The sequence below is a fragment of the Chiloscyllium punctatum genome, chromosome 44 (genome assembly GCF_047496795.1).
Source record: "Chiloscyllium punctatum isolate Juve2018m chromosome 44, sChiPun1.3, whole genome shotgun sequence".
Lineage (NCBI taxonomy): Eukaryota > Metazoa > Chordata > Chondrichthyes > Orectolobiformes > Hemiscylliidae > Chiloscyllium > Chiloscyllium punctatum.
This window is the reverse complement of record NC_092782.1, coordinates 45,179,042-45,206,038: the sequence shown is the minus strand read 5'-3', so window position 1 is coordinate 45,206,038 and position 26,997 is coordinate 45,179,042. Positions and strand designations below refer to the sequence as shown.

Sequence of the window (26,997 nt, the reverse complement as noted above, 5' to 3'; positions counted from 1 at the left end):
AAATCTATGCCGCTACTTTTGGACTCCCCCGTCCTAATAAAAAGATTTTAGCTATTCACCCCATCCATGCCCTCATGATTTTATAAATCTCCATAAGGTCACCCCTCAGCCTCCGATGTTCTGGGGGAAAAAGGCCAAGTCTGTCCTTGTAACTCAAACCCTCCAGTCTCGGCAAAATCCTTGTAAATGTTTTCTGCACCCTCTCAAGTTCAACAACATCTTTCCTATAGGTGGGCAACCAGAATTGTATGCAGCATTTCAAAAGTCTTTGGGCTGTGGGAGAAAAGCAGAGCACCTGATAGAAACCTGTGCAGACACAGGGAGAATGTGCAAACACAGTCATCCAAGGCTGGAATCAAACCTGGGTTTCTGGCACTGTGGGACAGCAGTGGCAAAGACTGTGCCACCCAGACTGTCGGTGCACCCACATACACTGTCCCTGATGTTACTTGCTGCTTATCTCTAACTTAAGACTCATTTACTTATATCTGTACATAGTAGGTTATCAAATACAATTCTCTAGTTCAGCATCCAAGACCTCTCTCTTCACATGCTAATTCTAGACTGATATCTTCATCTAACTGAAGTCATGTAGCTATTTATAACATCATGAAAATAAATCTTGGGTTCGGAATCCTGAACCAACAAAATCAATTGTTTCAGTTTAGGCATTTTCAATTGACACCCAGTCTCAGCAGATATTTTTCTGTCGGATAAGGAGAAACAGTTCCAAATTTTTACGTTTTACTTATGTGGAAAAATATTTCCTTGGAAGACTGAGCCCTAATTTTCAGATTATAAGCTCTTTGGTCTAAACTTCTTCGTTATAAAGTTTACATTAGTACAAGCGTTATTTTTTTCGACATCCCCTTTCCTGCTTATATTATTATATCTGGGATGCGGGCATCACTCGACTGTCTCGTGACTGTTTGGTTACGGGTCGGCAGCTCATTCAGATGAATAATATTGATTTTTTTCTCTCTCTCTTCTCTCTCCAAGTTAAGTGAGCATTATATTCTATCGAGTGGCACTTTGTAAGTCTGGGCGTTACCGAAAAATAGCATGACCGCTCTGGAATGGAAAACAGAGACGACTAAAGGATAAGGTCCAGGCTCGAAGTGTATCGGGATATGTTTTCCGACCGGCCAGCTTCCTCCCTTTGCGGAACCCGAGAGGCGGAATTGGGGGTGATATTCCAGTCGGAGCGCTTGTTGTGTGAAGCCGACTTCCGGTGCGGGCTCAATGGCGGCGGCGGTGCGAGATTGTGAAGAGATTTAAAACTAGCGAAGAATTTACTAACGGTTTTAATTCAAGGAGCCGGGGGAGCGGTGTTGGGCAAGTATCGAACGTCATTTAGTACCACCGCCCCAAACGCTCGGTGCCGAGGGGTTCCAGGCGCCATGGCTGGGGACAGGCCCTCGCTCACCGTCGTCTACCAGGCCGTCAAGGCACTTTACCATGACCCGGACCCGGCCGGCAAGGAGCGCGCTTCCGTCTGGCTCGGCGAGTTCCAGAGATCGGTAAGGGAGAGTAGCATGAAAATCGAGTTCCAGGCTTCAACTTGGGGCCTACTCTGGAGAAGAGGCTGAGTCGGCAATGGTCACTGGCAGAGGAGGAGAAGCAGGAAATAAACATCCCTGGGGTGTGGGGAAAGCTTGGAGTCACGAGATAGAAAAGTTTGTGAAATTCAAAATAGCTTCACTTTAACCCAAGGATTTCAGATAAAAACCAGCTCAGTGAATCCAGAATGGAAATTTGTCACTGACATATCCTTGTGTTGGCGGAGCCAATCAGGTCTACCTTTATCTCAGCAACTTCTTAGTTAGATATTTATCTAAACTTGTCACCTAGTCAAATGCAGTCAGCGAATCTTTCAATGTTGTAACCTAACAAGAGGAAACAATAAAAAAACCTTCTACTTTGATACTAACTCCATATATTTAGGTAAACATTAAATATACACTTCTTAAAGTGAAATTAAGAATAACTTTACATTGAGTAGTCTCCATTTGATTTTTATATTTAGTCAGGTTTAAATCAATTGAAAGTAATCTATAATAATCTGATACAATGCTGAAGGAGGATGATAAATTGCTGGAGAGAAAAGTAGGGCTTCACTTTAATATCAAGAATTTAAAGTGGTAAAGCAAAAGTAACCTGAAACATTTTAATTATTCAGCCACTGACAAGGAAAGGACTTTAATTTTTTTTTACCAAATTCAATGCGGTCTACTTTATAGCTTATTTCCTACTTTGTAATCATTGCTGAAAGGTTACATTTTGAAAAGTCTGCAGCATTTCCAAACATAAAAATAAGAGTTTAAATAAATCCTTATGCCAAACCACATTTTCATATTAGGAATTTTACTTGTTGTTGAGCTTCATTTGCAATACTGATGTAAAGGATGGAGAATAGAAAAATACACTGATTTAGGCTAGTAAATCAATTTCAGATTATTTTAAATCTGTTTGACTGCTTCAGAGGCTTTCAACATTGCCAGAGTTTAATGTGTATGATACTGACAAGGCCACAATTGCTGTTTTTCTGTATGAGGTACTGGTGTTCTTGTCCTTGAACTACTGCTTTCTATGTACCAAATGGTGATTTCTCCACCTTCCAGGAATGTTGAACCGAGACAAAGAATGGTAAGTGATAATCTAGAGTCCATCTCTAGATTATTATTAATGGCTCACCTCTCATTGGATGCATAGTGTTTGTGTTGGGTGGAGAGTGAACTCCTTGTTTGGTGTGATTTGGTTAACAAATTTTTAGTCTTTAGCTCCAGATCAGTTTGTAGCTCCTTTTGAGTTAGATCAGAAGTTCCACTCCACATTTTTCAGACATAGTGCAGTGCTGAGGCAATATGCTCTCTTGGAGGTATAATAGTTCAAATCAGCTGTTAAAGCCCTGTCCCATCTGCCTCTTCAGGTTAATACAAAAGGCGAGTGCAGGGGGTGGTTGTGTTCTTCTAATGTCCTAGCCAAGTCACTAAAGTAGTATCTTGCCTTTTATGATTAGATTAGATTACCTACAATGTAGAAACAGGCCCGTCAGCCCAACAAATCCACACCGACCCTCTAAAGAGCAATCCACCCAGACCCCATTCCCCTACATTCACACCTGACTAATGCACCTAACACTACGGGCAACTTAGCATGACCAATTCACCTGACCTGCACATTTTTGGACTGTGGGAGGAAACCAGAGCACCCGGAAGAAACCCATGCAGACACGGGGAGAATGTGCACACTCCTCACAGACAGTTGCCTGAGGTGGGAATTGAACCTGGGTCCTTGGTGCTGTGAGGCAGCAGTGCTAACCACTGCTTGTTGCAGCTTTCTGTGTGCAAATTGGTTCCTGCATTTCCCTACTTTACGAGGTGACTAGACTTTAGTGTTGTTTCATTGGTGCTGAATCACTTTTAGATGCTGTCATGAAAAATTCAATGTTAAAGCAAAGAAAAGATAGGTTGGTCAAAAATAATGTAAGTATTAAAAATATTTGGTAAGTGTTTCCTGTTACATGTTCATACAATTTAATGCAGTTTATCGTGAGTTTGAGAGTTGAACATATTGCAAGATGTGTAATTTGAGCAAATTCTCAGCACTTCACATTTCAATACAGTCATATAGAGAAGGATTTACTTTAACTTGCCTTTGCTTGGATGAATTTTGAAGTTGAGACATAATTTCTCTTCACCGTTTATGTAAGAGTTTTTGTCTTCTAAGGAAAGATTTCTCTACAGCGGAGGTGTTTATAGGAATTTTACATGCTAATAATGGTGTTACTAGTTTTCCCATCTCGATTTGCTTGCAAGTGAAATGCAACTGAACGGTTTTTGGAATGTCTGTCAGGATCAGCTCTTTTAGGTGTGAAATCTAGATCTGAGCTATACAAAATAGGAAGCTCCTAGGTTTCTGTTGAATTGGGGATGCACTGCAGATGGCCCTGGCTGTGGCTCAGGGAGGGAATAAATAGATCCTAATCAAGCCTGTGATCCTTGCCATCACGTATGCTGAGTGGGTAGTGGTTTTCGGGCAGGGGTGTGGATGAAATTGAAGGGACCTGGGCAGAATGCCACAGGAAATTAAAGGTTTGGCGGGCACGAGGAGAGAGAATTGATCCTTGTCATTAATGAAACTGTAATGTGCACACCCACAAGTCTTGAAAATTGAGATTCTCCAGTGACTTGCTAATTTGTTGCCATGTTCATATGAATTGGACTTGTTCAAATCAGAACTTTGAAAAGGTAAGAACTAGCATGACCAGCTTGGTCTCATTGACACTGCTTTTCATATAGCATACTTACTATGACTTTACTGAAGTGTAATGGTTATGTAAATAAACTTTGAACAAAAAAGACTACTTTATTAGTCCAATTGTACCTTCTGAGAAAGACAGTTCTGAAAGATGGCTCTTTGGATGTGAAATGTAAACCTTGTTTCTTTCTCTACAGATGCTACCAGAGTTTCTCCGGTACTTTGTTTTCATTTCATTGACATTCTAAATTTATGTCTGTAAGAAGCATTTTGGATTTCACCCAGGCTGATTTGATATCATGAAGAGAGCGTAATGATACATCAGGCATTTATAACAGGTTAAAATATAGAAATATACTGCATAATGGTGCAACATAGTAAAATTGATTACTCAGTTTGAGGTGTTTTAGTCTATCGAATTGTGTTGCCTGTGTATCTTATGTGTCTTGCTGTACATTCCTGCATGTGTTTAGGACAGTATAGAGAGAGCTTTACCCACTCCAATCTATGTTGTCCCTGCCTTGGGAATGTTTGAAGGTACAGCACAATTTTATATGTCACTCATTATGTACCAACCCATGTTTTAAAGCAGGATAATGCAAAAGGGAATGTTGGGCTGTATTTTGTATAAAGTAGAATGCTCAGGTAAGTGGGAGAACTGATTGTGTGCAGTTGTTGGGTAAGAAAGTCTAAATATTTTCTATATATTTAATTTAGTTTTTAGTTGGCATTAAACCAAAACCTGCAATTTACATTCTGTAATTGTCAGCCTTAAGCAAGGTTTTAATAACGCTTCAGCTTAATTAAGAACTTCCTGTGACAGCATTCTCATTAATTCATTCAGCTCGGCCTTTCGTAGTTGGCTAGTGTTATGTGCTACTTAGTGAGACTTGGCACTTTATGAACTTCCAATAGAGTATGGAAGTTAAGGTAGGAAGGGAAAAAGATGTTCTTTGCTTTGCCCAAACTTTTACTGCCTCAGCAATCGATTTTTATTCTGTTACAGCAGAAGAGCTAGTTATTTGGTTAGTGTACTGTATCTGGGAAGACACTAAGGTTTATTCTGTTCCTAAGATTCCAAAGAAGAGTCATACTGGACTTGCGTTAATTTAAAAATCACACAACACCAGGTTATAGTCCAACAGGTTTAATTGGAAGCACTAGCTTTCGGAGCACTGCTCCTTCATCAGGTGGTTGTGAAGTAGAAGACTGTAAGACACAGAATTTATAGCAGAAGTTTACAGTGTGATGTAACTGAAATTATCCATTGAAAAATACCTTGATTGTCTGTTAAGTCTCTCATCTGTTAGAATGACCATATTAGTTTCACTTCTTTCTTATGTTAATCACAAAACTTTTTTTTTAAAAACTTACATTCTCAGGTTAACTTTAACAGTTGATGTCAGCCCAGATAATATGTTGAAGGTGTTAGCCACTCCTATACACAAACACACACACAGATGCACTCTCACACTCCTACAGACACACATACTCCTACACCTCCACATGCACCCTTTCACAGACTTAGACCCCTTGCTCTCGCGCTCTCTCTCTCTCTCTCTCTCTGTCACGCACACATACGCACGCACACTCAATCTCACATACACTCTCAATCCCCTCCCAACACACACACATGTATGTTTATGGGATGAATTTGTACTTGCAGAGTAACATTGCACTTTGCTCAAAACTGCATGAATCCATGTAAGATTTTGTTAATTCATTTTTAGATTAGAATCAGTCTAAACATTATGGCACAGACAGCAGCACACGGGGCTAACACATTATCTGGGCTGATACCAATTGTTAAAGTTAACCTGAGAATGTAACTTTTTAAAAAAGTTTTGTGATTTACATATGAAAGAAGTGAACCTAACATGGTCATTCTAACAGATGAGAGACTTAACAAACAATCAAGGTATTTTTCAATGTATAATTTCAGTTACATCACACTGCAAACTTTTGCTAAAAATTCTGTGTCTAACAGTTGTGTACTCCACAACCACCTGATAAAGGGGCAGCACTCCGAAAGCTAGTGCTTCCAATTAAACCTGGACTATAACCTGGTGTTGTGATTTTTAACTTTGTACACCCCAGTCCAACACCGGCATCTCCACATTATGTTAACTTAGTTTTTGTCTCTACAGATGCTGCTCGACGTTTGACTTTTTCCACCACTTTGCTTTTAGGTGTTAAGTGTGTTGTATGGGGAGTTGTGATAAGAGTGTGCTCCATGATGGGGAGAGTGTGCGGTATAGAATGTGAGAAATGAAGTGCTGAAGAGGAGTGTTTGGATTAGGGAATGAGGGGTAATGTGTATGGGAGTATGGAGGGTGTGTTCTATGATTGGGAAAGGTGTCAGATTCCAGTGTAATGTGACATAAGTGAATGTGTTCATTCTCTTGTTTGCTTTTTGTAAAGTAAGTTGGAACTCATTCCAGTGTGCCTTATTAAATTGCTTAATTGCTAAGGATTATTCCTGATTGTATACCTCTTTTAAATCTCACTTCTAACTATATGATTCCCTGTCTGCAGCTTGAGACTTTCGTTGTTATATAGAAGTGGCAGGCAAGATTATGAAGCTTGATGGCAGTGTGGAACAGAAAACTAAGCAATGAATCATTTGGTATCCAAAGGACGACTTTTAACAGAATTTTGTAGTCTGTATGAAAATTTGGAAATTAACAAGTCGTGGTGTCAAAGCAATTGATCCAACACATTGTATTGGAATGTTGAGTGCTCCTGTGATTAATTTCATTTTGACATTCCCTTCCAGTTTTGCTTGCTTTCTTTGTTTTGAAGAGTCTGCCTGACCCTGTTCTTCAGAAACAAAAACAGTGTTGGGATTTTAAGTTGTTGACAGGGTACAAAATGAAAAAGGCGCTCTAGTGACTCACTATGCCAATCTCTCCATTTTATTGAGAGATTTTGGACCAATAAAATGGAAACCTATAGTTAGATTTTAACTCTAATGGCTGCTATAAAATCAGTTGATTATCAACCCTGTATGCTGTGTAGTTTTTGCTTGTTGCACATGATACCATAATTATGGAAGTAATGGTGACATGAGAAATATCTGATAAGAAATTTGGATCTGGAGTGTACTGCATGAGTGTATAGGAGAAAGTGAGGACTGCAGATGCTGGAGATCAGAGCTGAAAATGTGTTGCTGGAAAAGCGCAGCAGGTCAGGCAGCATCCAAAGAGCAGGAGAATCGATGTTTTGGGCATGAGCCCTTCTTCAGGAAACCAATTCCTGAAGAAGGGCTCATGCCTGAAACATAGATTCTCCTGCTCCTTGGATGCTGCCTGACCTGCTGCGCTTTTCCAGCAACACATTTTCAGCTGCATGAGTGTATAGTCAAGGCAGATTCAGTTTTGGGTTCCCTAAGAGAATTGGGTCATTGTCTGAAGAGGAAGAATTTGCAGGACTACAGGGCAAAAGCCTGAGATGGTTTGTCCTTATAGAGAGCCAGACATGATGGACCAAATGGTAGCATTCTGTGCTGTAACTTGACTACGATTTTAAATATGATCATCTTCCCAGCTTTGCAGTGTGAGCTTGGTTGTGGTAAATACTGTTTAACCCAGCTGATTGCGATTATTCTCCCAAAAGTGGATGCAATGTAATATCACTGAATGATTGAAACCATGTTCTTTTTTTAAACCAATGATTGAGTCATGCAGCTAAGCCAACCTAAAAGGGAGTAACATTTTGATATCAAGTTTCAACAAGACAAGAATGTTCTGAACAGGAGAAAATCATTGCTTCATGCTAGCTTTCATTAACCACAACATGACCTGGTACCTGAGCCCTTGGATATCCTTCATTAACATCTCTAGTATTCATGTCTAGCTATAATTGCTTTCTAGTCTGTTATATGAAGGATTACCATCTACTCCCTTAGTGGTGGGAGACCTGTTTTACCTTTTCCAATCCACGTTTCCTCATTACAGTATGCATTTAAAGGATATTCGCAAATGTGTTTGTGATCCTGTCATTCAGCTCTACCAGCTCATTTCTGATATTGTTGAAGTGTTGCACCTATTACATGTTTAGAGTTTTAAAAAGTTGTCCTGAAGAGAAGCCAGTTAAAAATAGATAGTTTCACTTTTTTGATTTTACAGATGTCTTCTGTTGTATCCTTATAAAGTCAGAATTTTAAAATATTTATTCTCAGGAATAAAATTGCACTAAGAGTATGGGTGACATTTACCTCCAGTTGCCCTGAGTGCAATAAGGGCCAACTGCATAATATGAAGGGGCAGCTCTAGATTGGGTCAGGAAAGCAGGTTCCATTAGCAAAAAGGTCTTTTTACTGATTAATTTGTTTTTATAACTGACCATCTTGGCATTTGAACTCCTCATTGCTTGGCTCTTAGGCACAGTAATCACTAGTTTGCCTCAAACATCTTTTTCATAACTGTTTTGGTTTTGTTAGCCTAATGTCCTTTGTGGTGTTACTTTGTGATATTGATATTTCATTGTGCTACTTGTGCAAATCTGTTGTGTGTTATATTTACCTGCAGCTTTGATTTTACAAGTTGGTTGGCCTAGATTGGTCCTTCTGACAAAGCACCATTTACAGTAAACCTCCTGTATTTAGCCCAAAATGTAGTTCAGTCTTCTCCTTTTTGAAGGTGCCTTTACAGTTTCCTTCTAGTCTTTGTGTGGCTGTTTGGCATTCCATTCTGATTCTCAGATTATCATGAATGTATACCAAGTTTATGCCATTGGAGGGTCCTAAATGGAGTAGAGTGAGAGAGCTGAAAATGTGTTGCTGGAAAAGCGCAGCAGGTCAGGCAGCATCCAAGGAACAAGAGAATCGACATTTCGGGCATAAGCCCTTCTTCAGGAATGGAGAAGGGCTTATGCCCGAAACGTTGATTCTCCTGTTCCTTGGATGCTGTCTGACCTGCTGCGCTTTTCCAGCAACACATTTTCAGCCAGTGTGAGAGAGGCCTCTCTTTGTTATATGAAGTTTGCAGTACAGTTGAAGGTTTTTGTTTCTCCTCCCCATTATTTCTTGTGCTTTCTATTTCGTGGAAAAGATTGAAGATGGATTAGTTGGAAGAATTGAGTGATGAGAGCTATTGAATCCCAACAGAATAAAGGAGTGAAATTATCCTGCAAACCCCAAAGGTCTGCTGGTGGTCATCTTCATCTCGGTTCCTGGGATACCTGGGGGATATTGTCATCCCATCCAGCATACTGATTCAGCTTCCGAACAGTTGACTTGGGAACCTCTTCCAGTCAGTACGTTGTACTACAGACTGAATATCTTGCATGGCTGTGCAGCTCCTTAAAATTAACTGAACTCTTTGCTCTTTGCCAGCCTGTATCTGATGGAATGATACTTTGAGTCTAACATGGCTACATCCCATGTTGAGTCCAAGCATCTTCCCTGTATGGGGAGAGAGGGAAGTGGCTAAAGGAGAGTGAGGAAACATCTGAATTAGATGTTTGAGCATTGACCACTACCTCAAGGAATCTGTGCAAAGAGAATGAATTTCACAGGGACATAAGTCACACCCCATGTGTACCAATTTTTCGCTTCCTCTTAGCAGTTCAGTAGAAACTTGGAAACATAACGCTCTTTAGTGCATTGAGGGTGTTTTGGCGTTCAGAGAGATTATTGCTGGTTGGTGGGTGGCCTTCACCCCTTTGTACCTTTTGCTTAATAATTTTAAATTTGAGGTTGCTCGGTCAATTCCTAAACTATCATCGAATGTTGTTTGTGATAGTGAGGTTCACATTTCTACCCTTTGTGGAAGAGTGTTTCTAAACTTCACTTCTGAGTGGGCTGACTGTGATTTTTCTTGAAGCTGTGTTCTCCTGTCCTAGATTTCCCAACCAGTGGAAATTGTTTCTCTGTTCTCATTACCCATCAGTCCCTCCTAATATATTGAAAACTTAATTTAAGAACTTATGAAGTTATTTTGATTATGAGAAGGTTCAGCCATTATCTATGCATGTACTAATGCAGTCCTGGAATAATTATGCAGTGCTGGTTTTTAATGAATAACTTTAACACCGAAACATTTAATGTTTTTCGCAACCTCTGGACCTTCCAGAAGCCTTTACAATCAATGCAGTATTATTTGAAGTGTATAATTGAATAGATGTAGCAAACTTGGCAGTCAATGTTTGCACAGTAAGATCCAAAATTTTTTTTTGCCATGTTTGAGCTATATTAACTTTACTGAAAGTAATGAGTAAAAGTGTCAGTCAGGACATTTTGTTTGGAGTGAGATAATCGGTCCATCAGAATATTGGTTGAGACTGAGTGGCAACACCTTGATTGTTTTCAAAGGATAATGACTTGTATGTGCTGCATATTTGGTTATACTCCATTTGATTCTATCTTCATGGGTAACACACCAATTTGTATTTTGAATATGTTAATGTCACAATGTCATAATTTTGATATCAATACTTCAGATATTGTTAAATTGCAAAAAAGGGTTTCCTAAAGTGATTTGCTGTGAAAATAGATCTATGCAAATGAATTCAGTTTATTTTGTTGTAAGTATTTTTGGGATAAAATAGGAGCTGTTTAGGAACTTATTTACGACCTGAAACTACATTCGGGTGGGGGATCCTGACTGAATTGAGAGCTTTTCAATGCAAAAATAAAATGACTCGATTTAAAATGTTATTTATTTCTCTGTTCTCACCCTCTCCTGCCCCCTCGACTCTGACCTTCCCCTACCATGATCCCGACCTCTCCCTGTCTTGCCACACACACACACCCCCGCCCCATCCCATTCCATTCAGATGTATGCCTGGGAAATTGCTGATCAGTTGCTGCAGTTGCAACAAGAGGTGGAGCTCTGCTATTTTGCAGCACAGACAATGAAGATGAAAATTCAGGCATCATTTAATGAACTTCCACCTGAAACGCATGCGTCTCTGCGAGACTCGCTGCTCACCCACATTCAAAACTTGAAAGATGTGTCTCCTGTAATTGTTACACAGGTAAGTTCTTCTCCAACTTTTTTGGTGAGTTATCTTTAGTACAAGTGTTAATGGGGGCAATACTAGACAGGCTGATAGCCATGAGACTTTCTCAAGAACTGATGCTTGCTTTTCTTCCTTATTTATCTGAAAACACTGTAAGGTTGCACTTTCCTCCTCCATTTATCCATTCAGTCAGTTTAGACTTTGTTTATGTTAAGGCCTCATCTGTTGACACCCATGTGAACTCTATGCTTTCCTTAAATTTGTGCATTTGCATGTAAGTGAAGTGGCTTTAAACTTTGGACAATTGTTAAGGAGACAGGGGAGGGCAGTGATGGGGAAAGAAGAGACCACTCCACTCATCCTCTTTACCCCTTGCTGTCTGGCCTCCTCTCCACAGTCACTCTAAGTTTAAAGATGGACTTGTTTAAATGCACACATGTGACTTTAAGAAGTGCAGAGTGTGCATGCATTTTGTGTTAATAGACGCAACCAAAGGATAAACAAATAGGAGTATTGATTCATTAAGAATTTTGTGCGCATGGATCCCAAATTGAAATCAAAAAGAAATATTATTCCACTCGTCATTCACTTTAGCTGCCCCCCCCCACCAAAAAAATCGCATTTTAATTTAAATTTTGCAAGATTAGTTTGAAGATTTTCTTACTGTACCCCTTTTAAGTGGCTGCCACCTTTTTAAATGTGATTCTATTTGCTTTCTTTTATTGAGAGAAATTAAAAAAACGGACAGTTAGACCAAGATGTTGGTTGGTGGGAAGCAGATATGTAATGCTGAATTCTGTGAAAGTTTCTGCGATTAAGAAAAGGATTGCACTTCATTTTGCTTATGACTGTATAACAAGCTGAATCTCATTCTTATTGTGATGGACATGGTGACCTGAATGTGTTTCTCAGAGACCTGTTGTTCCACTAGAACTGGAACCAAGGTCTCCAATCAAAGCTGTATCAAGATGCTCCAAAACTAATTAAAGAGCTGGATTTAAGAAGAATCAGATTGAACCACACCTTTTACAGGAACTTAATGCAAAAACTTCATAACAGTACTGATACAGAAGCAAAAAACTCTATTGTAACTTGAACAAAAAGGTGAAATACTGCAGACGCTGTATACCCATTGTATTTCATCACAGTGTGAATCATTTCAATAAGGAACCTCAGTCCCTACTCAATTTCCTTCAGCAAAGGAAATAAAACTTCACAACACTCTGTACTTTCAACAGTAAACGCAAGTTACTTCGAGCAAAGAGTGAGTCTGTACAATCATTTGGACAAACCCTTAGTTTGATGTTGAATTGTGTTGTCAAATTCTCTCCATTCTGGGCTTGGCTGTTTTGGTTGATTTTACGGTTTGATTAAGCTGCAGACAGAGACTTCTATCAGAACTGATGATGGAAGCATTGCAGCACCCTGAGAGTTTTATGGCAGGTTAAAATTTCTCAAACACCATTTGTTTCTCCCTTCTCTTTAGCTGGCACTGGCGATTGCAGATCTTGCCTTGCAAATGGCCTCGTGGAAAGGATGTGTGCAAATGCTAACTGAAAAGTAAGTGTCTATAGGTCTGGGACATGTTTCTATAAATGTAGAAGATCTGCCTCGCTACTCCATACTAGTGAGCAAAGGACGGTCTTTCGGTTTCTCACGTTTTCTTCCCAAAGCCCAGAGCATTTCAGTAGGAAGATTGTTGGTAGCAGTAACCAGTTTCTGCATCTTGCACACCACCTCAGTACTTCCTGTCCTGTAATTTTCCACGAGCATATGCATTAAGAGAATAAGCTAGTCAAAGTAAGGCACTCCTCTATCATGTCATGGCTGACTGGCTGACAGAAAGTAGAGGGTTGGGATAAATAGGTCCTTCTCTGATATGTGAACTGTAACTAGTGAAGTGCAGCAGGGTTCAGTTCTTGGACCTCAACTATTTATTGTTTATATAAATGATCTGCAAGCAGGGGCAGAATGTAGCATTGCACAGTTCACAGATGATACTAAAATGGGTGAGAAAGCAGGCTTGAGCTGAGATAAAGCATTTGCAGATGGATATTGATAGGCTAGGAAAATGGGCCAGAATCCAGCATTTGGAGTTTAATGTATATAAATGCCAGCTTATCCATTTTGGCTGGAGAAATATAAGGGTAATTTATTTTTAAATGGGAAGCAGATTCAGTGCAGAGGGATCAGGGTGTCCTTGTGCAGTAAGTGGATATGCAGGTGTGGCATACAATAAATACAACCTGAATCTTGGCATTTATTGCAAAAGGTCTGGATTGTACAAATAAAGAAGTGTTGTTCCAATTATATAAGGCATTGGTGAGGCCTTATTGAGTTCCACTTTGGTCTCCAGTCTTGAGGAAGGATGAGGTGGCACTGGAGGCAGTTCAGAGGAGGTTCGCAAGGTTGATTCTAGGGATGAAATGGCTGTCTTATGAGAAACAGTTGAATAGATTAGGCTTGTACTTGCTGCAGTTGAGATGAATGAGGGAGGATCTGATTGAGGTATGTAAAATGCTAAAGGGGATTGATTAAGGTGGATGTTTTACAAATGCTCCCCCTTATGAGACAGTCTAGAACAAGCTATCATAGGTATAGAGTAAGAGGAAGTAGGTTCAAAACTGAGATGAGAAACTATTTCTCTGAGGGTTGTGAATCAATGGAACTCTGTGCCCCATATGCAGAATCAATCAAGATTCAAGAAAGAAATAAATTGGTTTCTGATGAAAAGTGGAATAAAGGGCTATGGGGAGCATGCAGGACAGTAGAGTGGAAACCAGGAAAAGATTAACCATGATCATGTTAAATTGTGGAGTAGGCTCGAAGGGCTGAATTGCCTACTCCTGTTCCTAATTCCTATGTTCCTTTTGAAGCATGCATTTTTGTCATAATGAGATCAAACTGGCAAAATATATTTTTATGCTGATTATACTAGAGCAATATGCTTTTAATTGGTTATGTTTAGGTCTCAAATTTTGTTCAGAAGGAAAATGTTGGTCAAGTTGTCATATCTTGTTTAGAGCAAAAATGATGCCATGTCGTTTTCTGTGTGCTTGGGTAAATCAGCTGACAGTCTGCATTAATCACAGGTATGCCAATGACCCCATAATGTGTTCAATTTCAGGTATAGTAATGACCCATCATCCCTTTCTTTCCTGTTGGAAATCCTGACCGTCCTTCCAGAGGAGGTTCATAGTCGCTCTCTTCGAATAGGAGCCAACCGCCGCACAGAAATAATTGAGGATCTGGCGTACTCCTCGAGCACTGTGGTATCACTGCTGGTATGTACATAATGTTAATACCTAGTGGGGAAGAAATGACTGGATGGCGCACCTTTCATTTTCCTCTTCTAACCATTTCTTCTCATCTGGTATCTTGACAAGTGAAGCAGAGACAGTGAATATCAGGAGGCTACTCAACTATAAAAGGGGTGGGGATATTTTATGAAATGGAAAGGCAAATCAGAACCAAGCTGTACCCTGTCTGTCTAATTTTTTCACCTTCCTTGACCTGACCAATGAGGTCAGTTGTGCTAACACAGCCGGCATGCTGTTTAAGATCAGCTAACAAATTTGTGGGGCTGTTTCACCTGTGGGATTCAGCCTGCAAGGTAAAGTTCTTTGTTTAGTTTCTATGCACTACCTGATCTGTCGCAATTAATCTTGGCATCCATTTTTTCCAAAAGAAATGCTGGATCCAATACAAAGGCTTCTTAGCTCTCATATTTTTATATTTAAGTAATGTCTGTCATGTCCTGATGCCTTTGCTGCCAGAGAATTACTTTCAACAGATACTATTGCATATATGAAGAAGAAGATCTTTAAATTGTGTTGCAAGATCAAGAGCTAAAGTGTGGGATAGTGGCTGATTGGGATTTGATGAAAATTAAGGTGCATGCAGCAATGTTTTGGATGAACTTTTAATGACTTAACATCATTATTATCACATCCTTTCTTTGTCACATCTCCTTAAAAAGGGAAAGAAAAGTGAAGAACTCTGACTTCTCCAATATTTGCTCATGGTTCAGTCTTTGGATTAAACAAGCAGCTGTTAAACCCTCAGTTGCCAGGATGGATACATTACTTAGAGAGATGTATTCTTCACAAAAACTACCCTTGACCTTTGTTCTCAGTGGTTTGCTGCAGTGAAACTTGCTTGATGCATGTGTGACCGAATTTGAATATGTTTGAATTTAATTGCCTGTCTAAACTAAACCTGGTCCTAAAATTACTTTGAGAAGTGGCATTGGAGGGGAGTATTGGGCTTTCCTCACAATGTGTGCAGGGCTCATGTCTGACTGACTTAGTGAGTTCTCCAGATCTGGTAGGAATCTTTCAACTTCAAAGAAACTCTGTTCTTAAAAATAATAGTTCACGTTCAGTGTTCACAGTTCAGTGCGCGGCACGGTGGCACAGTGGTTCGCACTGCTGCCTCACAGCAATTCCCGCCTCAGGCAACTGACTGTGTGGAGTTTGCACATTCTCCCCGTGTCTGTGTGGGTTTCCTCCGGGTGCTCCGGTTTCCTCCCACAGTCCAAAGATGTGCAGGTCAGGTGAATTGGCCATGCTAAATTGCCCATAGTGTTAGGTAAGGGGTAAATGTAGGGGTATGGGTGGGTTGCGCTTCGGCGGGGCAGTGTGGACTTGTTGGGCCGAAGGGCCTGTTTCCACGCTGTAAGTAATCTAAATGTTCTCCTTACCATTAATTCTCTATCTCTCCCATTTCCTCTCATAAGTTCATATTTCTCTTTACTATACAAAGGGTTGTGGAATTTGCTGTTTGATAGTTGATTAGGAAAGCACACATTATATTTTGCTGTGGCTCTGTGAAACAGTATATTATGTTGGAATGAGGAAAAATACAGTTAATGCAGTTGTTGTGGGGTCTTGACTAGCAGGAGCACCTTGTGCTGTGCAAGCTTCGGGATGTGTACCCACGCATACAGAAAATCTGACTGTAACCTTTTGAAGATTGCAGCATGAGGTGTCGCAGATGCATGGCAAGTCCAGGGAGAATTGAAACATCCCATGGAGCAGAAAGGACTTTTTTCTCTTTTCCTGTCCATGCAGTAATCCCACCAATCAATAAGCTACCCTCCATACTCATTGGAGAATTGATAAGAGGGAACTACTGAGTTTAGAGCCTTGATAAATTGCTATAGTATTAAATGACCAGACTGAAAACTTAAAACTTGAGATCACTAAACTTTTGGTCAACACCTTGGACCAATGTTCCTTCTGTCTGACATCCTTAACCATTAGATATTATAGAGATGCTCAAACCAGTTGTGGTGTCTCTATTTCTAGGAAGTCCTTCCGAGTGCAGTTTGCAGATGATCCTAACAAAATTGAAAACAGTCTCTTAAGTAAAAGGATGAGGTGGTGTCTTAATTGAAATGTTTAAGATGACAAAAGGAGTTTATTTTAAACAACAAGGGTTTACTTTGCAGGATAAAGAATCCAGAGTAAAAAAAGTGACCATAAAATTTTTACTAATAGTTCAATGGACTATAGATCATAGTCAGAAAATCCCTTCTCCTGTGCCCTGAAAAGCTAAACCCCTGAGGCTCGGGTTTAGTTGAAAGTTCAGAACCGAAAATGTTAGATTTTTGTGACGTATAGGTGTTAATGATTATGGAACCTTGAAGGGTAAATGTTTTATTACTCCTAAGTTTTAAGTAAATGGAAGTAGGATACAGGTCGATTGTGATGTACCTGAATGATGTGGCAAATCCAAGGAAACTAAGAGATACTGTATAAATTCCTCCTTTTACCCAATGAATGGTAAGAATGAGGATTTGCTTGCACAGGGAATGTTTAAGGTGAACAGAATAGACAAATTGAAGGGAAAGTAGATATAAACACAAGGGAGAAGGGAATTGAGGGTTCCATCAATTGTTGGATGAGGAAGAATGCAAAAAGGCTAGTGTGTCCAAATGCTGTCATGGACTGGTTGGGTGGAATGGATCATTATTGTATGCTTGTCTTTTGAAGGGACTGGAAAATCCATCATATTGTATGTTTTTTTGAAATCTTCCTGTTCTTTACCAGTTATGAGTGTGAGAATAGGATGATCTACAGCAGTGGTTGATCAACTTACCTAGTTCAAAATATTGAGACTCAAATAATTGCAGCATTGAGGTATGGAAATTGCTGGCAGCAACTTTGAATCTGTAATTCCGGCAAGGATTCAGACTTAGCCATCCAGCAGAGAAGCAGACCCTTTTGTCTACGTCAACCATTTTTCCTAAACTAAACGAGTCCCATTTGCCCACATCCCTCCAAACCTTTCCTATTCATGTACCTGTCCAAATGTCTTTTAAATGTTGTAATTGTACCTGCATGTACCATTTCCTGTAGCAGTTCATTCCATATGTGCACCATACTCTGTGTGAAAAACTTGCCCTGTATAAAGAAAAGCCTCTTTTATGTCTACCTCTTTTATTTTTCCCCAGGCAGCCTGTACAGAACGTAGCGGCAATGAGGAGAAGACTCTGATTAAGGTGTTCCGATGCTTGGGGAGCTGGTTTAACTTGGGTGTGTTGGACAGCAACTTCATGGCAAATAATCGACTGCTACTAATCCTTTTTCAGGTCTTGGTGAGTATTTTGGGGCTAAATGCACAGTTTTCTGTATAGAATCTTTGGCTGCTTCCTCCCAAGCTAAACTAAGAATTTTAATACAGTGTCTTTTTGTTTCAGCAATGTGATGATACCTCAACAAACCTGCATGAGGCTGCATCTGACTGTATCTGTTCAGCACTGTATGCCATTGAGAATGTAGAGACAACCCTACCTCTTGCTCTGCACTTATTCCAGGGTGTTTTAACTTTAGAATCTGCATATCACATGGCTGTAGCACGTGAGGATCTGGACAAGTAAGCATCTTGTAAATTTTATCATTGTAAGGTTTTACTTTGACATATTGACAGCAGTGCTTCCCATCTCTCTGAGGCACTCAACTGTCTCAGTGTAAATTAGAGTGAAATAGATGTGGGCATGGTGGAAATTAAATTTAGTTTTGAATTTATTTTCCTCTATCTACATAGAGGCTGGAGGCTGTACTAATTGTCCATGCCAATGAGATACCCTAAATTAATCCAGTCCCATTTGCCAGCACTTGGTCCATATCCCTCTAAATCTTTCCTATACCTATCCAGCTGCCTTTTAAATGTTGTAATTGTACCAGCCTCCACTACTTTCTCTGGCAGCTCATTCTGTACATGCACCACCCTCTGCGTGAACAAATTGTCCCTTAGATCCCTTTTAAATCTTTCCCCTCTCACCTTAAATCTATGCCCTCTAGTTCTGGACTTGCCCCACCCAAGAGAAAAGACCTTGTCTATTTAACCTATCCATGTCCCTCATGACATTATAAACCTCTATAAGGTCACCCCTGAGCATCCAGTGCTCCAGGGAAAACGGCCCTAGGCTATGCAGCCTCTCCCTATAGCTCAAACTGTCCAACCCTGGCAAATCACTAAAAATAAGCTATTACTGATGGCAAATAGAAATGATTGCTGTCTCTCATTGTGATATCAGATCAAACAATGGTATGAGCTGAGATTTAAGGCTGGTGATGACTGCAGTAATAAGGTGGACAAAACCTTTAGCAGATTTAGGGTATGAAGAGAAATTGGAAGATAAGATATTGAATGTAATGTGCATTAAACAAAATTGACAGCAGCAGAAACTATCATCAGTACAGTGCCACAACACAATCACTTGCCCCAATAAATCAGTAGATTGCATCATCCTGTTCCCCATTTCCTGAACTTGGCACATCTAGCAAATTGCCTTTAAGATGGTTGTGTTTGTGGCCAGCACCATTGTTAGATGTAATACCGTGTGCATGTACTAAATTGGAGCATTGCTTTCAACTCTCAACCAGCAGCAACATACCACGAATTATAAATGAATGTAAATAAGATGACCTGGCCTAAATAAATTAAAATACATTTAGGAAGAGCCCTTCCAAGTGATGTTTTGAAATTTTGTGCATACCTTTTTCTCTGTTTTGATAAACTCTATGTACTTTACTGCTTTTTGTTTAGCAAATCACTGACATTAAAGTCCATCAGGTTTTCAAAGATAATGGCCTTAAAATACAGCCTTAAGATACAGCAAAGATCTATTGTGGTTTGCAACTATTTAAAAATGCATCAACTGTTTGAAAAGTGTCTTGAGAGCCACACTACCTTTACTCGATAGGCTGCCTTTTACCAATGTCATGATGTCACAGGTGCAATTGGACATGCACAGCTGGATCACAGTGGCTACTTTTAATGGAAGCACCCATCTCCTTTGTTGGGAGTAAACAAAATGAGTCAGGATTAAATTTCAGTCTAATTCATCTGTGTCAACCAGACATTCCAATTTGACCTAGTCCCATTTGTCAGCAGTTGGCCCATATTCCTCAACCCTTCCTATTCATATACCCATCCTGATGCTTTTTAAATGTTATAAATAGTACCGGCTTCCACACCACCTCTAGCAGCTTGTTTCATACATACACATTTTCTGCGTGAAAAAGTTGCCCCTTAGGTCCCTTTTAAATTTTTCCCTTCTCCCCTTAAACCTATGCCCTCAAGTTTTGGACTCCCCTACCCTAGGGAAAAGCCCTTGACTATTCACCCCATCCATGCCACTCATGATTTCATAAACCTCTACAAGGTCACCCCTCAGTTTCTGATGCTCCAGGGCAAAAAGGCCCAGACTATTCAGTCTCTCCCTTTAATTCAAAACCTTCAGCCCTGCCAATATCCATATAAATCTTTATTGCACCCTCTCAAGTTTAACAACGACTTTCCTATTGCAGGAAGACCAGAACTATATACGCAATTCTAAAAGTAACCTCACCAATGTCCTGTCCAGTCGTAACATGACATTCCAATTTCAGTGCTAAATGCACTGACCAATAAAAGCCAGTGTACATTTGTAACTCATTGGCCCATCTAATCAAGATCCTGTTGTACTGGGATAACTGTCTACTACACCTCTGGGATTCTTCACTGTCTACGACTCCGTCTATTTTGGTGTCATCTACAATCCAAATGGCTAGCTCATCCTGGATTCCACGTGATATAACCTTGCTAACCAGCCTACCATGCAGAGCCTTGTTGAAAGCCTTAATGAAGTCCATAGAGACAACGTCCACCACTCTGTCTCCTTGTCACTTCTTCAACAAAATTCAGTCTAGTTAGTGAGACATGATTTCCCATGCACAAAGCTGTATTGACTCTCCCCAATCAGTGTTTGACTTTCTAAGTACATGTAAATCCTGTCCCTCTGAATCCCTTCCAACTACTTATTCACCACTGACATCAGGTTCGATGGTCTGTTATTTCCTGGCTTTTCCTTACCACCTTGCTTAAATAATGGCACCATATCAGCCACCCTCCAGTCTTCTGGTACCTCACCTATTGTTATCAATGAATCAAGTATCTTAGCAAAGGGCCCAGCAATCATTTCTCTAGCTTCCCACAAAATTCCACCTGATCAAGTCCTGGGGACTTATCCATCTTTAATCATTTTAACATTTCCAGCACCACTACCTGTGTAATATGGACCCTTTTCAAGATATCACTGTTTATTTCTCCAAGTTTCCTAACTTATATGTCCTTCTCCACAGTAAATACTGACATGGAGTACTTGTTTAGTATCTCGCCCATCTCCTGCAGTTCCATACATAAATCACGTCACTGTTTTTTAAAATAAGAATTCACTGATGTGGATGTTGTTGGCTGGGACGGCATTTATTTCCCATTCTTGGTTGCCCATGAGAAAGTGGTGAGCTTTTTTTTTGATCTTCTGCAATCCATGTAGTAAAGGTTAAGGAGTTCCAGGATTTTGACACGATGATGAAGGGATGACAGTACAGGTCTATATATGTGTAGTGGGATGCTTTGAGGGAGATACCTCCAAAGTAGTATTAAACATGGTGTCAATGATGGTAAGAGATACAATATTATTTGGTTTCTCAGTCATGAGTTTGATGTCTTGCAATTCTTTGCATGGTGTAGTCATCTTTTCTTAATTCTCTTTGTGTGCTCTTTATATTTGTTCTTTTTCCTGACCTCACATTTTCAGTGATCTAGCGGTTGCATTACTGAACTAAACTAGTGATTCATATCCAGCATTAGTAATTCATAGAATGATACTTAAATTATGCCATGGGACTTAGCAAATTTGTATTCAGTTTAGAAATAAAATCTGGTTGTTGAAGTTGGCATTAGTATAGTGACAAAGACATTTTCATATTTTTCAAAAGGAAGGAACGTTTCCTTTTATTCTTTGTGCGTTAGGGGATGTGGGAAGGGAAGCCTGTTATCTCTCCTGGTCTGTTCTATATGTGACTCCAGTTTTGCAACAATGTGATTATTAACCGTCCTCTGAAATGGCCTTGTGAGCCAATCTGTTAAATCACATCACTTTCCGGTATCAACTCGCTAACCTGCCAACAACACCACCATTCCAAGAATCGATTAAAAATGCTACTATTTTTGCATGATTGTGCCATGTAGACCCTTCCTGATTAGTCTGATCTTCAGTTGATGTACATCTGCATGACAGGATCAACAGAATGGGGAATTTTGGTTCTTGTTGCTCCAGTTTGTAAGCAGTAAACAAAATGTAGCACCCAACTCCTCCTGGGTTAAGACCAGCTAACTTGGAGTAAACTTTGTTTTTTGATTATCTTATCAAATTGTGTTTCCAATTAACAGGGCATCAGGTTGCTGAACATGCCATATTGCTCTCTAGACGTACTGCTGTGTCCTACCTGATTGATTAATAATGGATTACTTTCATTTATCAGATTTTTCTCTGTCCTGATCCTAATCTTCATTCTTTCTCTGCCCAGGGTTCTGAATTATTGTCGGATTTTTACTGAGTTATGTGAGACGTTTCTAGAGACTATTGTACAGACCCCCGGGCAAGGGCTTGGAGACCTGCGGACACTGGAACTGCTATTGATTTGTGCTGGGCATGCGCAATACGAGGTATGGAGATAGGCTTGGTCACAGTGTCATGGGAAATCCTGGCAATTATGTTAGTTTTGACTGGTTGCACTGTAACCTTCCTCGCTTCTGAAGGCATAAGTCTCCTTTGGGTGTATTTTCAGCTGCTCTTCTGTTCCCAGCTGAGGGGCAAGGTTGAGAATGGTGGCAAAGTGTTGGGGCTTTCAATTTTAATCACATCTAATTCATCCTGATCTGATGGGCACTTCCCAGCAGAGGACCATTTGTTGGGCGAACCTGATGAACATTTTTTATTCTACCCTTAGTAATAAATTATTATGCATTTCCTAAGTTAACTTCTTACAGAGTAGTTAGTGACTGACACTCAAAACATGGAGGTGAACACTGAACCATGGAAATTCGAAACCTTTACTTTGAAGTAAAGCTTTCCTGTGTGTCCATTTTAGATGTGTACTTACAATCAAATTTGTAATTAATTGTGTCGTCCCTTTTGACTTCAGAGCAATTTAAAGTGTTTTGCAGCCAATTGTAAGGTGTGGTCACTCTTGTATTGTTGAAATATGGGGATCAAGTTGCATGCAGCCAGGTTCCACAAACAGCAATGAGAAAAATGACCAGATAACCTTTTAGTGATGTTTATACTCAGCAGGACAGGAAGACTCAGCGCAAACATGGCAATTCAGAAACAACTTTATATAGTGCTTTTAGCATAGTAAGATGTCCCAGAGCATTTCACAAGACGGTATAAAGCAATGTCTGACATCAAGCCACCTATTAGGATACGTAACCAACTCAAGGGTAGCACGGTGGCTCAGTGGTTAACACAGCTGCCTCACGGTGCTAGGGACGTAGGTTCAATTCTAGCTATGGGTGACTGTGTGGAGTTTGCACATTCTCCCCATGGAGAAAGTGAGGACTGCAGATGCTGGAGATCAGAGCTGAAAAATGTGTTGCTGGAAAAGCGCAGCAGGTCAGGCAGCATCTAAGGAGCAGGAGAATCGGCGTTTAGGGCATGAGCCCTTCTTCATTCTCCCCAAGGCTGTGGGCTTTCCTCCGGGTGCTCCAGTTTCCTCCCAGAGTCCAAAGATGTGCAGGTTAGGTGAATTGGCCGTGCTAAATTGCCCATAGTGTTTAGGGATGTGTAGGCTAAATGCATTAGTCAGGGGGAATGTAGGATTAATAGAGTTGGGGAATGGGTGTGTATCGGTGTGGACTTGTTGGGCCAAATGGCCTGTTTCAAACTAGGAATTCTAGAAATTCTATAACCAAAAAACTCACTCCTGGAAGCAGCTTTTAAGGAATATTTTTTTAAAAAGCTAGGAAGGTGGAGGTTTAGAGAGAAATTCCACAGCTTAAGATGTTGGTATCTGAAAGCAGCTCCACTAGGAGGGGAGCAGCGTAGGTCAGAGTTGCTCAGAAAGCCAGAGATGATTTAGAAATGAGAAGTTGCAAGACCAGGGGAATCGTGAGGTCATGGAACGATTTGAAAAACGAATGACTGTTTTAATTCTGGGAATCTTTCTTAATGAGAAGTCCATCTAGTTCATTGAGTACTGAAATAATTGGTGAGTAGGACCTTTTTGCAGGAAAGGGCATGGATAGTACAGTTTTCAATATCCTCCATTTTAAAGAAGAAAGAATGTGAGAGGGCAGCAAACTGTGTTAAAATAATCAAGTCTCTTGGAAACAAAATTATATGAGAGAATTTCAAAAACAGATGAGCTGAGATAGAGGCAGAGTTGGGCAAAGTTACAGAAGTTTTATTGATGTTCCAGATGTGATCAGAAGCTCACTCTAGTGTCAAATATGACATCGTGGTTTAGAAGAGCCTGTTCAGCCTCAGGTACTTGACCGGATGAGTGATAGAGTCAGTGACTTGGTGTGGCGTTTGTAATGGGAGTACAAAATAGTCGATCTTGTCAATAATTAATTGCAGAGCTGAATGTTCAACAGAAAGTCTGATAGTGTAGAATCTGTGGAGGCGTTGCAAGTGGTGATGCTGAAGTAACGTTTGGTGTCTTCCACCTACATGTGGAAACATTGTTTTTAGGTGATGTGCAAGGGTAATGTGCAAATGAGAAAATAGATAAGACCAAGGATGAATCCTTTAGGAATTACCAGTGGTTCAAATGCAAGAGTAGGAAAGGAAACAGATTATGGTGTACTGAAGTTGAGTTTTATCTGGAGAGAACTTTGAGTTGTGTAACGAAGAGCTTGTATTAAAAAAGCTACTTTTTAAATCATTTTGTAGCTGCTATTCTATCCAAAAAGGCAGCAACCATTTTAAATAATCTAAGATTCCACCAACAGCAAATGAGACCTGATAGTTTAATCTGATTTTTGATTGTTCAGTGTTGTGCTTGGGGAAATTTTTTTTGTTGAACTGTTCCAACAGATTACTTGCATCCACCTAAAAAGACGACCAGTGCTAAAGATGATAACTCCAACAATGTGACATTCCCTCAGTCCCATTTTGAATTCTAGATTGTCCTGCTTCTAAGAGCTGAAAGACAGGTGGTTACAAAATTCTCACTGTTAGAAATTGAGAAGAAGTAAGGATGTCCCAGTGATCAGGAAGTGGATATCTTAAGTAATGTTCACGGCTTATTTAACCTTTTCCTAAATTATCTAATTTTGTGATTTTTGAAGAACTATAAACTGTCTCTAGTTCTCTTGATTACTGAATCATCTCTGTTTATTCAGGTGGCAGAGATCAGCTTTAACTTCTGGTATAGATTGGGCGAACATCTCTACAAAATGAATGACCCATCTCGTCATGCTGTCTTTCGTCCATACATTCAGCGACTGCTTCATGCCCTGGCTCGACACTGCCAACTAGAATCAGATCATGTAAGATTTTCAGAAGTTCGTCCATGACTTTTTTTTTAAACTGGAGTAGCCTTCTGAGCTGGTCTATTGATGGAATCTAGTGAAGGAGCATGATATGCGTGTTCATAACCAGTAGCAACAGAATGCTGTCATGTGGGTGATCTGGAGATATGGTATCTTTACTGCATTCAAGAAACTGGTTACATAATGTCAGTAGGTTTCCATTTATATCTCCATTCGTCTTCCAAATTGGTGTCATTATCACTGAGCCAAAGTGGTGAGTGTTTAGGTACAATTATGGGGCATAAACAGCAGCAGCGCTAAACTTGATTCTGTGCTCAACCAATATCTGAAATGATCAGTTTCCAATAGGGGATCACTTACTTGATCAGCAGCTTAGAAGACTTCAATGTTTTTGCTTTCATACTATTTCTCAGAATTATTAAAAAGAATTGTCTGCCCCTCTTGATTCAACAGTGTTGATGGATCTAAATTCAGAATTACTTTAACTCCATGATTTGGTGAGAACTTTGTAGTATTTAAAAAGAAAGCTCATAGGGAATAACACACTGACAGGTGCATCTGAACAATGAGTAAAATGTCTTTGGCAATTAGAGGGATAGTAATCTTACCAGCTAGTTCTTCTCTGCCTCCCAGTAAAACCAAATAATTTTCCACAGGGTCCAGTGGCTCATGTGCAGTAGCAGGTGAGTAAATCTGGAGGGGCAGCAGAATAAGTGATTGGAATATAAGATAGACAAATATTTAAAAATTATCTTTGGATAAAAAGGTAGCGCACATAGATGATTTCATAAAATGAAATGGATACCAGTATGGGATAGAGTGTACATGTTGAAGTAGATTGAATTTTGTTTGTATTCACTTGTGGGACATGGGCATCACTAGCAGGCCAGCATTTATTGCCTATCCCTAGCTGTCCTTGAACTAAATGGCTTGCTAGGCCATTCAGAGGGTTGTTGAGAGTCAACCACATTTGCTGTGGTCTGCAGTCACATGTAGGTGAGACCAGGTGAGGATGCCAGATTTCCTTTCCTGAAGGTATTTAGTGAGCCAAATGAGTTTTTCCAATAATTGGTAATGGTTTCATGGTTGTCAGTAGATTCTTAATTCCAGGTTTTTAAAATTTGAATTCAAATTCCATCATCTGCCATGGGGGGATTCAATCCCACATCCTTAGAACATTAGCTGAGTTTCTGGTTTAATAGTCTACCACTAATACCACTGGGCCATTGCTTCCCCAAATAGGTGGGATGGAATCTATGATAGTATAAGATTGTATAAGGAGATTAAATAGATGGGTAGTGTTATTATTCTATCTCTTGCTCTAGTAAAAACTTGTGAATTTATATCTGTGTCCTTTAATCCTTTCAACCTATGCCCAAGATATTTAGCTCGTTCATTTCCGTCTTGGGGACCTTTTATTATTTAAAGTCTGTGCTGACTGTTTTATCTACAGGAAGGAATTCCAGAAGACTCTGATGATTTTGGGGAGTTCCGGATGAGGGTGTCTGATCTTGTGAAGGATGTGATATTCCTGGTTGGTTCGATGGAATGTTTCACGCAGGTGATGCAAGTTTCAGAAAGAATCTGAACGTGGATTATAATTTAGTAGGACTAGTATTAAGTGCACTCTAAATTTGACTCCTGAATGTACTGACCTCTGTCCAGGCAAAATTCAATAGTTGCTGCATGCTAAGCAGTAATTTTGCAAGTTGATTTCCCCTTTCATTTGTTAGTGCAAACCATGGGTGCCGTGGTGACTGAACCAGAACATTGTCCTGGCCAAATGTCTAGACTTTTCCTGTCTGGGACCTATTGGTTAACAGCTAGCATTCTGGCTCACACACATAAGATGCAATGGTGAGGCTCTGGTGAAAATCATGAAGCTTTTTCATTTACAGTTTTAGCAGCCATTTATAATAATGTTTAGCATTCACTTCACTT

At 39.9% G+C, this 26,997-nt stretch overlaps 1 protein-coding gene across 1 annotated transcript in view; it reads left to right on the top strand.

Annotated features, from left to right (window-relative positions):
- The first annotated feature begins 1,209 nt into the window (after positions 1-1,209).
- tnpo3 (transportin 3) overlaps positions 1,210-26,997 on the top strand; it is a 72,515-nt gene continuing 46,727 nt past the window's right edge. The window contains exons 1-9 of the mRNA XM_072562808.1: positions 1,210-1,520; positions 11,038-11,238; positions 12,710-12,783; positions 14,351-14,507; positions 17,681-17,824; positions 17,927-18,102; positions 22,086-22,224; positions 24,907-25,053; positions 26,510-26,617. Coding sequence (XP_072418909.1) covers positions 1,401-1,520; positions 11,038-11,238; positions 12,710-12,783; positions 14,351-14,507; positions 17,681-17,824; positions 17,927-18,102; positions 22,086-22,224; positions 24,907-25,053; positions 26,510-26,617 — 1,266 coding nt within the window. The 5' untranslated portion in view covers positions 1,210-1,400. The remainder of the gene's footprint in view (positions 1,521-11,037; positions 11,239-12,709; positions 12,784-14,350; positions 14,508-17,680; positions 17,825-17,926; positions 18,103-22,085; positions 22,225-24,906; positions 25,054-26,509; positions 26,618-26,997) is intronic.